The sequence below is a fragment of the Ptychodera flava genome, assembly GCF_041260155.1.
Source record: "Ptychodera flava strain L36383 chromosome 23 unlocalized genomic scaffold, AS_Pfla_20210202 Scaffold_24__1_contigs__length_23054250_pilon, whole genome shotgun sequence".
Classification (NCBI taxonomy): domain Eukaryota; kingdom Metazoa; phylum Hemichordata; class Enteropneusta; family Ptychoderidae; genus Ptychodera; species Ptychodera flava.
In genome coordinates, this window is record NW_027248278.1 from 13,576,316 (window position 1) to 13,590,379 (window position 14,064).

The following is a 14,064-nucleotide window of genomic DNA, read 5'->3' on the forward strand; positions in this document are numbered from 1 at the left end:
GTGAAACACTGGCTTAAATTTGAAAAATTGCACTGCTACTCCATTTGATAAAAAAAGTTTATGCAGGTGTGACAGTTGAAATTAAAAAATGCTGTCTCTCTGACAAAAAAAGTTCCCATACCCACTTCCTGCATACCCCCCCCCGAAATCAAATGGGTCTCCCCTTAATATGCGCATGCGCATATAACAAGTTAGCGTTGTTTTGCAAGGACCCTCGCTCCTGGCAAGGACTTTGAAAAATCAAACCGACGGGCGACGCCGTCTTGTTTCTCGGTCTTTTGCGAATTTTGACGTTTTGAAGCTTTTAGCGTTTATTTGATGATGTTTTGTAAATATGAAGTTCACAGTGATTGTATTTTTGTTGCTCTCATGTACTATTTTTTGGCACGAAACGCTCCTTCGTTACCGGCGAATCCATTGCTTTAGCGAGGCAATCCCACCGGCGGCCCGTTAGTAATAGCTGGGTGAGAGCGAGGGAATTCGCTCTGTCCTTCTACCTCCATGTCATAACAAACTAGCGTCGTTTTATGTTGATGAACTGTCCTTTCGACACAGCGATAACTTTAAGTTTTCTGTTGCTTATTTTGGGTAATTTCGACCGTTGTGCATTGATTTTGACATCATTGTTGAAGACAGTGTGTGCTTTAGACTGTCGGGTCGACAGTCCTCGTGCCTTCTTTTGACCGGATCCGGAGTCACTTGCGGTAGTAATCCAACGTAGCCGATCGAGCGCCGAAGGCGCAAGGTCGAGTGCACGACCTTGTATAAGGCACGAGCTTGTATAAATACCGAAAGCTACGCGAGACCAAGCAGTACAAGCGACTGGCGAGAGTCTGTGTGCTTATGTTGACCGATTTACGCGCACTTCAGAATCACGGCATAATCCGACATGGTAATTTGGCATGATCATCAGATCATACATGATCCGAGATTGCACTTTAGCAAGGTCACGATAACTAATGTTGTTTGTTTCACTGTCGTTTAATACCTATATTTCCACTAAAAGACCATTAGAATTTCCTCCTGGCTACTTTGAAATCGTGCACTGGCATGCATGTAGTTGTCAACATCACTATGCTTGAATGTAGTAGACTCTTACTATGAATATATCGACTGTCACTGCATATTGCATATGTGTGCAAGTCACTCCATATCATATCAAAAAATGTAGTATTGCGACGTTTGAGCTGCCACAAGCCAGAATTTACAGTTTATGAGAAGTTATCTTACATGTAAAACTCAGATCTACTGTGAACAAAATGCAAGCTATGTTGCATAACTATGGTGAATAACATAATATTTTGTACCTATCACAGTGTCAGAAAATCAGAAGGAAAACCAGTCAGACAAACTCTGGTCAGGATGATACTGTCCAATTTTAATATTTGTCTCTCGGCACACACTAGATACTCATGACTGTAAAACATCATTTCCATAACTGTATATTCAGTTTTTATATTTAGTTTGCTTTTCACCATATTCTATGTCCTTCCCTGCACTACATAATTCAAAATTAAATATTGTTTTGGCCTATACATACTTGAGGGGTAAGCTTATTTAGTCTCATACATTAAAGATGCACTGTTGACCTTCAGAGTCCAAACTTTTTATCATTGTGGTATTGTAGATAGGTGTACACTCCAAATACTAAGTACAAGTGTGGTGAGTGTAACAAGCAAATGTTTTTTAGTCAATGGCCCAAATTTATTTTCTATTTGATGGACAATAAATACATGTGTAATCAATGCCAACAATCCAGTTTAAGTAATTTGGTTTAGATTAGCCATTGTCCATTATATTACAATAGTTTGTGGCTAAATTTTCTCCCCTTCTGTATCATATAAGTTCACCGTTTCCTGTTTTAGATATTGTTGATCCTATTGAGTTCCATCTCTTATTCTTGATTCACTTTCATATTATGTCCAAACAATTTGACTTTTTGCCAAATTTCACATTTATGGCAAATAATAAACAGTAAGGAGGCACAAAGGACGTCGGTGCCCCCGGGCCCCATGTTGAATTATCTGATCTTGGGAACATTACAAATTTGTTCTCTTTCATCTGACATGGGACTTTATTGAACATAATGTCTCATGCAGAAGTCATTATAAATCTTGTAAGTACAGTCAATATCTTGAGACATCAAAAATTATAGGGCAATATCCTTCAAACTAAACTAATCTGATATTATCCATCAGTACAATGTAACATTCACCTGACATTGCACTATATTGACTTGTGATAGATCATTATGATGCTTTGTCAAGACTGGTTGATTTGATGCGAAGAGCTGGCAAGCTAGAAGATGTTGCTCAATTCCTTGATCAGGCAGAGAATTCCTCTGCCAGGGCACCAACTGACCCAGGATTCAACTATTGTAAAGGACTGTATGTATGGTGAGTTTCCAAGTCAATAACATTTTATATTGTACCTATGCATGGTGTGTTACAAAGGTAATAATATTTCATATTTTACCTCAGTCTACATTGTGACTCACCAAAGTCAATAAAATTTTGTATTGTAGGCATGGTGACTTACCAAAGTCAATAAGACTTCATACTGTCTGCTTGTCAGATAAATATCAGACCAGCTTTCTGTTACAGTAATTGGCATTACCTGAGTTGTACTTCAGTTGCCAGAAACTTCCAGTAAACATGACTTGTGCCTGTGACATAGCAGCTGAACATTGGTGCAAACATGCTAAAACACAAACATGACAGTGTGGTCCAAGAAAGCAAAAGAAAGGATTTAATAGGTGGAATATGACAAGGAAGATGATCAGGAATATACTATTATTATACATCCACCATTGAAAATAATAGAAGTTTGTGTGCATCATACAGAACTCCCTTTCCATAACATTTATGGTTTCAAAGTATCCCTCGACACCATGCGCTGTGCATTCTGCTACTGCCTCTGCACACTCACTGTTGAACAGTTTCAAGGGACTCATTGGATCATGATTGCCAGGATATGTCTCATACTCTGTACATGTAGTTTACTGGCTATTTAGAAACATGTCCAAGGTAGCATTCCATCTTTACTATAAATCAGATGAAATATTGTTGATATTGCACAAAAATTACCAAATTCAGCCCAGTAGCCCTCAATAAAAATGTAAGATGTCTGATAATAAGGACAGTCTGACATTGGCGCTGTGCATAGCTTGATGTGGCATGCTTTGTGGTGTTTTCATAAAAATCTCATAAACTACAACACCATCACTCTAACACAGACAAAGTGTATGTTGATGCCAAACATGACATGTATTATACCGTAAAACTACCAGTCTACAGAAAGGGCAAAATAAAGGGTAAAAATTGGTTTCAGGGTGCAACCCACGAGGTTGGTGCCCAGAAACCAACTTGTATTTAGATTCAGATTCATGTTCAGATCATTGATTCACAGGTACATTGGAGATGCCAACGCAGCCCTCAAACACTTCAACATGGCACGCAAGGACTCCGACTGGGGACAGAGGGCACTGGAAAATATGATTGAAATCTGTCTGAATCCAGACAACGAAACTGTCGGCGGTGAAGCCTTTGAAAATATGGACAGTGAATTTGGGTGAGTACACCCACTTCGGATTCATAATCTGTGAAGCAGAACAAATGGTCAGGAGAATAATCAACAGATTTTTTTTTTGCACTGTTATTCTTCATATCAATTTACACTTTGCACTGTAGATGGCGTATTTTAAAAAGCTATATCACAGCAACAAACACATTACTATTTGTGAAGAAATATGTACCCACCTAATTTGAACGGTGATAAATTGTTTATATGATTTGATTTGATTTAATTTGCTTTGATTTAATCACCTCTGTGTTTCTGTGATAGTCTGAAAAATGAATTAAACCTTGTTGACATTGATTTTAATGATAACTTATTTACTGCCAAATATCAATACCCCCTCCCCCCCTCAAAATCTATTGACTGTAATCTATGTCTTGCTCTTTTGTCAGATTTCAAAGCTGACACCTCTATGAATGTTGTCCGACAGTATTCGTACAAATCAAACGTTGCTTTGCAACCATAATGACGAGCAGTTTCCTTTTGATCTGACAAATAAAGGTGAACAAAAGCCAGTTGCAAGTACCAAAAGTTTGTATTCATTGTATTCAAGTATGAAATGGCCACTTTGAACAGCGCCACCACTGGCCAAACAAGAACATCTGACAAGTCAACCCCTTACCTCATAGTGCTGGACCAGTTGCTTAGTTTATATTACTTCAATTCCTAGTAATAAAAGTCCAATTCTACGTTTTTATTTTGCAGGAATTCCACAGAAAAGCAAGATTCTGAGGCCCTGGCTGTCAGAACAGCCGAAAAGTTGTTAAAGGTGAGCTAGAAATACTGAAAGCAAAGCAGGTTACTCATAGCAGTGAAAGTACCAAGGAAAAAAGTGCCCGCCATTGGATCATAATGTGTGGCTCACTAACAGCCCTACCAGTATTTAATCTGATGACCTAGTTGTGTTATTTTATTTATAGCGCCAGGTAGATGTCAGACTTTGATTATGATGACTTTTAACAAATTTTAAAAATGCAGAAATATTCTAACCGTTCTGGGATAAAATTTCCCATTTCACATGTGTATAGATGACTGGCAGTTATTTCTACCACTTGGTTAAAGAGCGTTGCTGTGTAGAGATTATATGAAAGGTTAATGAATTACTACAGCTTATTTTGAGGAAAGCTTTACTGCAGATACACTGTATGGAAAATTGAATACTTTTGGAAATATAGCGTAGGTGGTTGAAAGTAGCTGCAAGGTAATTGTAGCCCTTGGTTGGTGGGGATTGGGCTTCTGTCGTGCGGCTCGCGCCTTGCCCCAACCAGGGCTACAATTTCTCCCAATACCTGCTCGTGTAAAAGCTGCAGTGCGGATCTACACTGCATGGTCCAGGCACACACGGGGCCGCATTATCAGAGAATCTCCCCTTACCGTGTGCAAATTTCGCCATAATCCTGCTCCCAGATAATGTTAGAGCCCTTGTAACTCCTATCGATGGTCAACTTTACTCCTTGCGGCTGAAAAATGACAGTTTAATGACTCAGGCGCGAAGTCAATTCGAACCTGACCGCCGTCGTTGAACTCTGTACCCAGCCGACTTGTACCATTACATTTTAGGGGTGGCCGACAGGTGTGAGGGAGCTGAATGAGCATGCTTACGGGTAGCCCTACGAGCCCTACACTGCCTCCGGAGCCAAAGCCGGACACTCTTGCCATACTCGTAGGACTAGCTTATTTTATTTATTTATTTATTTATTTATTTATTAAACTTCATCACTGGCATACAAAGACAAAGAAGACACAATGACAAACAACTAGCTCACCAGTGAAAGGTTGAGACAAACAGGTGACGAGCACCTCTATAACTGCCCCACCACAATGGGAGTGAAAGGATGGGTAATTTTCATGACAATATGTAACTCTTAGTGAATACAGAGAGATACTTTTGCCGAAGTTCAACTACGCATTTTAATTAGTTCAATAAATCCTCTGCTGTATCTTCCCAACTTTCTCAAATATTAAAGTTACGTACTAGTTCAATAAATCCTACACGAGAGCTTAGTGCCCATGCACATTGTTCAGAGCGTGCCTAAGTTAAACTCCATAACTAGTTCAACTTTCACAACTAAGTTCAACCATCCACCTTCATGGTACAACTACATGAACAAGATGCCGCTGTTGTTCAATGTGGAAAGAGTGGTTCCAAGCAAAATCTGTTCGACTAAAAAGGTCACAATGTGTGAAGTGGGGTGCCAAAACGGCATTCTTGTCCATGACGGCGTGACTTTGCACAATTTTTTTAATCGGATATTTACCATCTAGTATCAAAGTTTGACATATCGACGATTTCGGGATTACTGTGAAATCGCCGATCGACACTGGACGAGAATGACTTGCCTTATGCCTCGGCACGCTGCGTCTGTGAAATCGCCTATACTTACCGAATATTTATCGGCGATTTCCGGACTCTAGATGATAATACTACAATGACTAGCCTTGTGCCACGGCACGCCGGGTCTGTGAAATTGCCGATATTTATTTATAGTTTAACTATACTTATACTTTGCCAAATACTTTGCTATTTGTATACTACACGTAGGTATTTTACTGTTTTTGTACGGTCGTAACATTTTTTATCTTAATAAACTCATTACACAAACGCGGATTACATTCCAGGTTAATTTTCTCACAGGACATTTATGTAGTCTCGCTTCGAACCATAGTGAACTTTACAGTGTGCATGATGAATTCAGTATGGAAATAGGGTCAACATAGGAACGACTTCCTCCAATCTGATTAAAATCAGATGTAGAGTACAGCGACGTCTTCTTATGCGTACGCGGTATTCTCTCGCTGTCGCGTAGTGAGAGGCGACAGCGAGAGAGTACCGCGTACGCATAAGAAGACGTCGCCGTACTCTACCTTTGATTTTAATCAGATGGAATTCCTCCATCCGTTTGTTCATGACTACTTCAATAATGCAGTGTTTATCAGTTTAAAATTTCGGCATTTTTTGTCTGTCAACATACATCTTTATGACGTAGTAGGCCGGGTTGTATGAGGATTTCTTTACATCATTTTCACGTCTGTGCTTTTTCATGGATACATCTTTCTCTTTGTAACAAATTCCTTGTAATCAGCATGTTTTACATACCTGCTTTGATATTGAGCTCAACAGTTTTTGAATAAATCTAATAAGATTTGAAGCACCGCAACGAAGACTTGTCCCTTTATTATTATTATTATTATTATTAGTAGTAGTAGTAGTAGTAGTAGTAGTAGTAGTAGTAGTAGTCACAGTAGTAGTAGTATCTAAGCTTCCCATTTTTACACAAAGTTGAGAATGTTCCAGACTAATTAAACTCATGTCATGATGAGTGTGGGGTAAAATGACATACATAACATGATCAAAAACAGAAGTGGACCAAAATGGACTCCTGAGATACACCACACCAATCGACAAAACATGAGCGTGTACACCTAAAACTAACATTGACTTCTTCCTGTAAGGTATGATCGAAACCACTTCAGTGACAAGTCAGAAAACCTGTACACAGAAAGTTCGCTCAGCAAAATGTTATGATCAACGATGAAAAAATCTTCACGTAAATCTTCATCCATATTCTGTAAAAGTATAGACCCTGGTCAGTTAACTTAACTAAAGCAATGTGACAAGAGTGATGTTAACGTTGTCTGATGATTGTGAGTTGTGACAAAAGATTAAATGCATAAAACTGTAAAAACTAATATAAACATGTTTTTCTAGTATTTTAGGTAGAAGAACTGGTAGGAGGGAGATAGGCCTATAGTTGTTGACATCACTCTTAGAGCCTCCCTTATGAATCGGAACTATTTCAGCACATTTGAAACAGTCGGAAATGTACCACTATAAGCTTCAAGATTAAAAAGAGTCGCGAATATATGTCAGACATTTCACCACTTTACAGCTCTGGCCAAGCGCTAGTCTGGTTCGAACTTCGCTACTAGATGATACTAGAGTTTGTTAATTAGGCGGGTAAATATCCGATATATATCGAAGATTTTATAGCCTTAGAGATCTATATCGTATAGTATAGTAGCCGTAAATATCGATTGGATATCTTATAATATATTGCGGTGTCCTTTTGTTGTCAGAGCATCTGTATAAAATGACAAAGACCAGACGACAGACTTTGCATGGCGTGAATATCTCTTTCACTTCTTCAGAAATAAAGATGGCGAGTTCTTCAATGGTCACTGGTCTCTCTTTGCTTTCAGCGATAGTTGTATTCTTGCAGTAATTGAAAAGGAGCAAACGGTCCTATGACCTTTTACAATCCTTCGAAAAGATAACGTTAAAATAACAACTACTGCCACTAGCGCGCTACTGCTAGTGCCACCGTTTTCATTAGTCCCTCACACCTGTCGGCCACCCCTAAAATGTAATGGTACAAGTCGGCTGGGTACAGAGTTCAACGACGGCGGTCAGGTTCGAATTGACTTCGCGCCTGAGTCATTAAACTGTCATTTTTCAGCCGCAAGGAGTAAAGTTGACCATCGATAGGAGTTACAAGGGCTCTAACATTATCTGGGAGCAGGATTATGGTGAAATTTGCACACGGTAAGGGGAGATTCTCTGATAATGCGGCCCCGTGTGTGCCTGGACCATGCAGTGTAGATCCGCACTGCAGCTTTTACACGAGCAGGTATTGGGAGAAATTGTAGCCCTGGTTGGGGCAAGGCGCGAGCCGCACGACAGAAGCCCAATCCCCACCAACCAAGGGCTACAATTATTGCAGCTAGGTTGAAAGTAGATATGTAAGGTAAATCCTGTATATTATTGTCACAATATGTATAAAAGTAAAGAAATTAACCATGACGATCTGTATGGATTCCTATTGATGTAAATCTTATCACGAATAAATTAAATCTTTCATGACGAGACCAGCCCAGCATTCTACACTCTTGACCCCTGTATAGAGAAATAGCACGGTCTGTGCTGAAAAAAAATCAGCCCAGCTTTATGTCCATTTTAGCATTCTTAAAGCGAACACTGTTTTCACCCTTGACAAAAGGAACATGCTGTTATGATAACAGTGTGCCAATGTGGACCACAGTTGAATTGCGAAGTTTGTTTTGTAACTCCAACCATCTCAAGGTTGCAACTGTACAACCAGTTGCAATTTCATAATGTTCATACCATTTGTGAGCCATAAGAATAACATGCCTGCTGCTTTCATCAGTAAAATGTGCTATTGGAGGAGTTACCAGCGTAAGACTTGGCCATCTGAGGTAAAGATACTCAGTGTGTAGCTAACAGTGTACAGGACTTTAACAGCGATGTCATGTCGTATATGCAGGAGTTGAAACCACAACCAGGTTCTGTCAAACACTTGATTCTGGAGAATTCAGCGTTGATGGCAACCAAGTCCAAATCAAACATGGACAAGGCATTGGCTGCCTTTATGGAAATTGCAACCAATGAGGTTAGTGAGAACTACACAATGCGCAAAATTACGTTACTCCTTTGGTGTCTATCTCATCTATGGCTGCAATGTCAAGTTAGTTAACACCAGTATAGCTTGACACGTACCATACAGCAGTGTCAACAGACTTACCGTACTATTTGTAGACTGAAAAAACACACAAACCTGCTTTGCAGTGACCTTCCTCGCTGATAAGTAAGTCAACATGATGATTTCCGCTAAAACTTGATATAAAAATGCATAACAGTATAGACAGTGTCAACCATAACTGTAACCGTAACCCTTTAAGGATTATACTTGACTGCCTGCTAACAGAGGATAATTTTGGCCCGTGGGGAAGTCTGGTCTGATGGGCTTGGAACAGTGTCAAAGTAACATACAAAGCTGTTTAACCCTTACTGCTAAAGTAAACTTTTGCAGCCTACATAAAACAAAGTCCCAGATTATTTCTTTCAGATTTTTTCTTAGATTTTGATCAAAAAACTGAAGACAATGATAAGTGATATACATGGTCAAAAATTGTCAAAAAAATCACAGAAAATTCACACAAATTGGTAAATTTTGTGCGAACATTTTTACAGGAAAATTTACAGCTCTCAAAGGGTTAATTCCTCAATTGCTTTCATCTCAGTTCAATACCAGTCAAAGTCTTATGCTCAATTTGCATCTATTAAGAAATAACTCTTGTAAACTGATTCATATTTTGTATATGAGATTGGTTAAGTTCTAATTATTGAGATTGCCGTTACAGAGGGACCATGTGGGTGCATTGCTAGGAATGGCTACAGCATATATGATGTTAAAGCAGACACCAAGAGCCAGGAACCAACTGAAAAGGATTGCTAAGATGAACTGGAACTCCCTAGTAAGTCATATCACCTTGCCATTCTGCACGATTTAAAATCATATAGATGAAAAATGTGCATTTTGTCAGTAACAAGAGCTTTTTGAAAACAATATATGTTGCTATGATATATTGCATGTTATCTGATAACATGTACAATGGTCCCTCTGTGAGATAGAGGGACCGTGCATGTATCAAAACTGTTACACACCTTGAGAACTGATAATTGAACTCTCAAATTTCTACAACTCTTTTCTGATCTACCACTTGTGGGAGTTCATTTAAAAGCTCTTGGAGAGAGAAAAATTTTCAGCATCTTCGTTTTTCGAAAATCCAAAATTAATCTTCTTATAGAGTAGGGCGGCCATTTTGAATTTAAAATATTGTACAATTTGGGGTAATTTATTTCTCTCAATGCAAACTTTACAAAGTGACACCCTATTTTTATAGTTGATTATATAAGAGAGTGGTTAAAACTTTCATCGAGGAAATTTGAGAAAAGGTTTAGTCTTTAACTTTCATGGCGCATTCTACCTTAAGAGTGTTCTCATTATGTGGCTTGTTCCTTAATTTGTTATAAATTAGCCCACTTAAAGTATATTGTGTTCTCTGTGACATTTTGTCATTGTTTCTTTCTCTCTCAGGATGCTGAAGAGTTTGAGAAAAGCTGGTTGCTTTTGGCAGACATCTATATTCAATCTGGCAAATATGACATGGCCACTGAACTACTGAAAAAATGTCTGCAGCATAACCAGGTAAAATTTGCATTCCTACATCAGGTATCAATATTCTTTTTATTAAATTTTAAGCAAATTAACACTGTGAGAGGATGACAAGCAGCTTTATTTTGGCCATTGTGGACATGTCCTTATGTTTCTGGATCCCAATCATGGCCAGATTTCTTGCATTGAACTGATTACCGTACAAGCACTACAGCATCAGTAACAATAGACCAGTGCCTCAAAGTTTCAATTTATTTCACAGAGCAGTTGTGGATGGTATATTTTCCTACAAAACTACAAGTATTCATATTAACACTCTAAGTGCTGTAATTTTTTCCAATCAAAATTTTTGAGCAACATTTTGCCAAATTTCATGAATTTTTTTGCAATTATTTTGATAATTTTGGACCACATGGGCACAACTTTTCATTGGCTCCTGTTTTCAATCAAAATTTTTGGGAAATCTGAAAAAAATTGTCAGGAACTGAAAAAAAAAAGGTCTTTGCTACTTTTTATAAGGCAACAAAAATTGACTTTGGCACTCAGTGGCAGTGCCAGATTTATCATTCAAAGGATATCTTCAGGATCCCTCCTGCTTTGTCAAATGTATTTGATTTTGATGTCACAAAATGATAATATACGGTAATAGAGGATGTAAATGCTTGTAGTTGAACCAATGTTGAAAATACCATATCAATACACCAGCTATCAGGTCACTGTTCGCTTGGGAATTTTCAATGGTGTAGAAAATGTTTGTATATGATTCACAAGACAGCTCACTTTACCTGATGTTTTTATTGACAGTCATGCTGTAAAGCGTACGAGTACATGGGATTTATCATGGAGAAGGAACAGTCTTACAAGGACGCCGCCATGAACTACGAAAAAGCCTGGAAATATGGAAACCAGAACAGCCCTACCATTGGTAGGTACCCTCCTCATACAATTAACCCGTCAGAGTAATGTTTACTACCAAAGGGTGATCTAACTGCTAGTCAAAACAACACATATCCCGCCAAGTGTGCAGAATGCATCATTCTTGTGTCGTTTGTGTGGATTTGGTGGTGTTTTGACTACATCTGACTTCGTTCTAGGCAGTATTTCAACTTTCCCAGAGTTGATTTCTTTGTGATCAACTAATGTTACCGCTAGACGATGGTTACACATGACAATGTTGGTATTTCTCAATAAGACAGTATGGCTAGTTTCCATATTGCCAACTGTCTACGCAAACCACTGTAAAAGGGTTTTCACCAACATCATAGAAGCAAATACATTTAAAGTCAAAAACATGCCATAGTTATAAAGGATGATTTCACTCAACATTTCTTACATATTTACTCATCTCTTTAACCTGTTCACCCCAATGCACTGTATACAGGTCCACACTCCTCATTGATAACAATGGGTTTGGGTCAAACCATTGTGGTGGAAGGGTTAAACCATTATGTTTCCAATGAAAAGCGCGCACACACACACACATAATCTTTTCTGACTCATGTCAGGACTCATCAAAAGAGGATACATATTAAAAATTATTTGCTTTTTTATCTTCTACACTATTTTGATTGTATTTTCAGGATACAAGCTAGCTTTCAACTACCTGAAAGCCAAGCGATACGTAGATGCCATTGATGTGTGTCACCGTGTACTGGCGACGCATTCCAACTATCCAAAGATGAGAAAAGACATCCTGGACAAAGCTAGGGGACTTATCAGAGTCTAGCAATGGACTTACATCATTCCTGTGTGATAATATTTACCAATACACCATAGGGAGAAATATCTATGTACATTGTCATCTGCTGTAGCATTAGATTTTCCATACCTAGAGTTGGTGCTGGATTTTTCCTGACAAGATATGAATAGAGTCTCCATGAAAATGTTCATATACCAGAAAGCAAAATTTTACATGAAAGTATTTCACACCAATCAACACCTTGATCAGGATTTCATCCAACCCGGCTTTTTTGTTACCCCCTTGCCCCGGAAAATCTCCCGACAGACATGTAATGTAATGATAATATTTTGTTCCTCTTGCACAGAACGGACAACATCTAGTTGTAAAGTTTTCTCAGCTGGCTTTAAAATATGTATCTGAGTTGACACATAATACTGGGAGCAATTCTCCCTGTGGAAGAAATCTACTTACCTAAATATGGCAGTGCTGTTTTGTAGTGTTTTTAAACATCAAATTTTAGTGCCAGTCATAAACATTTGACCATGTGATTAATTACAGAAATAGAAAATTTGAGGATAGAATGTTCACAAAATTGAAGGCTCTTCACCCAAATTCCTTTCAAACCCAGCCAAACAATACACAGCAACAGTAATGCACCAACGTTTGGCCCTCATAGGAGTATACCAGCTATGATTTTTCCTTATTTACAAGTTGTATCTGTGATGTTTCTTAATTATCTGGTACACGATTCAGTTCGCATAGCAGTGCGCCCTCTATTGTCAACATGATCCTATCAATCCATCATGGCAAGGATACTTCATGAAACCATTTGAAGACCATAAAAGTCACTTTCAATAGGTTTGAATTATTTCAGGTACTTAGAACAGGTTTATATCAGATACTCAAGAAGTGTAATACTTATTTGCTGTGATTCATAGAAGTTTTGTACCCAAGAATGTTTTCTACCATGGGGCATAGACCTTAAAAACGGAAGGTCTATGCATGGGGGCAGTGTGAAGCAACAAGGGAAATTGATCTGAATCTTATCCCAGGACTCGGGAATTGATCGCCACGATACACACAGTATCTAGAATTTTGACTGGTATCAAATCCTCAATTATCTACATGTAAACTATTTTCCAGCATTCTTGAGTGTTTGACATATTGTAGCCAGTAGGTCGGGAATTTTACGTGGCTTTGAAGAAAATTACCCCTGTTGGGCCCGCACTCCTGTCAGAAACATTGATTGGTGTATTTCTGACGGTTACAGTAGCTTCCACGAGCACTGTATACAGATCCTTGCATAAACCACTGTGTATCTTCGTATCTGTTGAGATTTGGTCGTCAGAGGGTTGATAACTGTACACTTGTATACCATCCAGCTGAGGTGAATCAACCGTGCAGAGTATAAGTCACAAAGTGTGTCAAGATTTTCTTATCCTTGCATTGCAATTGACTTGAATGATATTTAGTGTTCAAATCAGTCTACTTATATCATTTTGTTGCCATTTTTTCTTTCAAATGTTTTTTTGTGTAAAAACGTAATAGACATTTGTAAAAACTTAAGCAAAGTGGAATGTCCTTTTGGTAAGCTGGAGGTTGTATATATTGAAAAAAAAAACTCTGTTGACTAAAGCTTGTGTGCATATTTTGCTGTAAATTTAAACTTGCATCCACATAATGTAGTTATCTTTCTGGACGATTGAAAAACCAATACATATTATCCTCTTCATTGATTTTCGTGTTGCAAACTTTATTCAAGTTTGATGTAAAGGGAGTGGGGTCACCAGAACTTTGCTCAAAGTTAGTATAGGACCAATATAAGCGATGCAA

At 38.4% G+C, this 14,064-nt stretch overlaps 1 protein-coding gene across 1 annotated transcript in view; it reads left to right on the forward strand.

The window, feature by feature from the left end:
• The window catches only part of LOC139124522 (tetratricopeptide repeat protein 21B-like), a 36,291-nt gene extending 22,425 nt beyond the window's left edge, over nt 1-13,866 (forward strand). The window contains exons 24-31 of the mRNA XM_070690662.1: nt 2,246-2,396; nt 3,409-3,570; nt 4,282-4,345; nt 8,859-8,984; nt 9,736-9,849; nt 10,473-10,583; nt 11,355-11,475; nt 12,131-13,866. Of these exons, the coding sequence (XP_070546763.1) occupies nt 2,246-2,396; nt 3,409-3,570; nt 4,282-4,345; nt 8,859-8,984; nt 9,736-9,849; nt 10,473-10,583; nt 11,355-11,475; nt 12,131-12,276 (995 nt within the window). The 3' untranslated portion in view covers nt 12,277-13,866. The remainder of the gene's footprint in view (nt 1-2,245; nt 2,397-3,408; nt 3,571-4,281; nt 4,346-8,858; nt 8,985-9,735; nt 9,850-10,472; nt 10,584-11,354; nt 11,476-12,130) is intronic.
• The last annotated feature ends 198 nt before the right edge of the window (nt 13,867-14,064 follow it).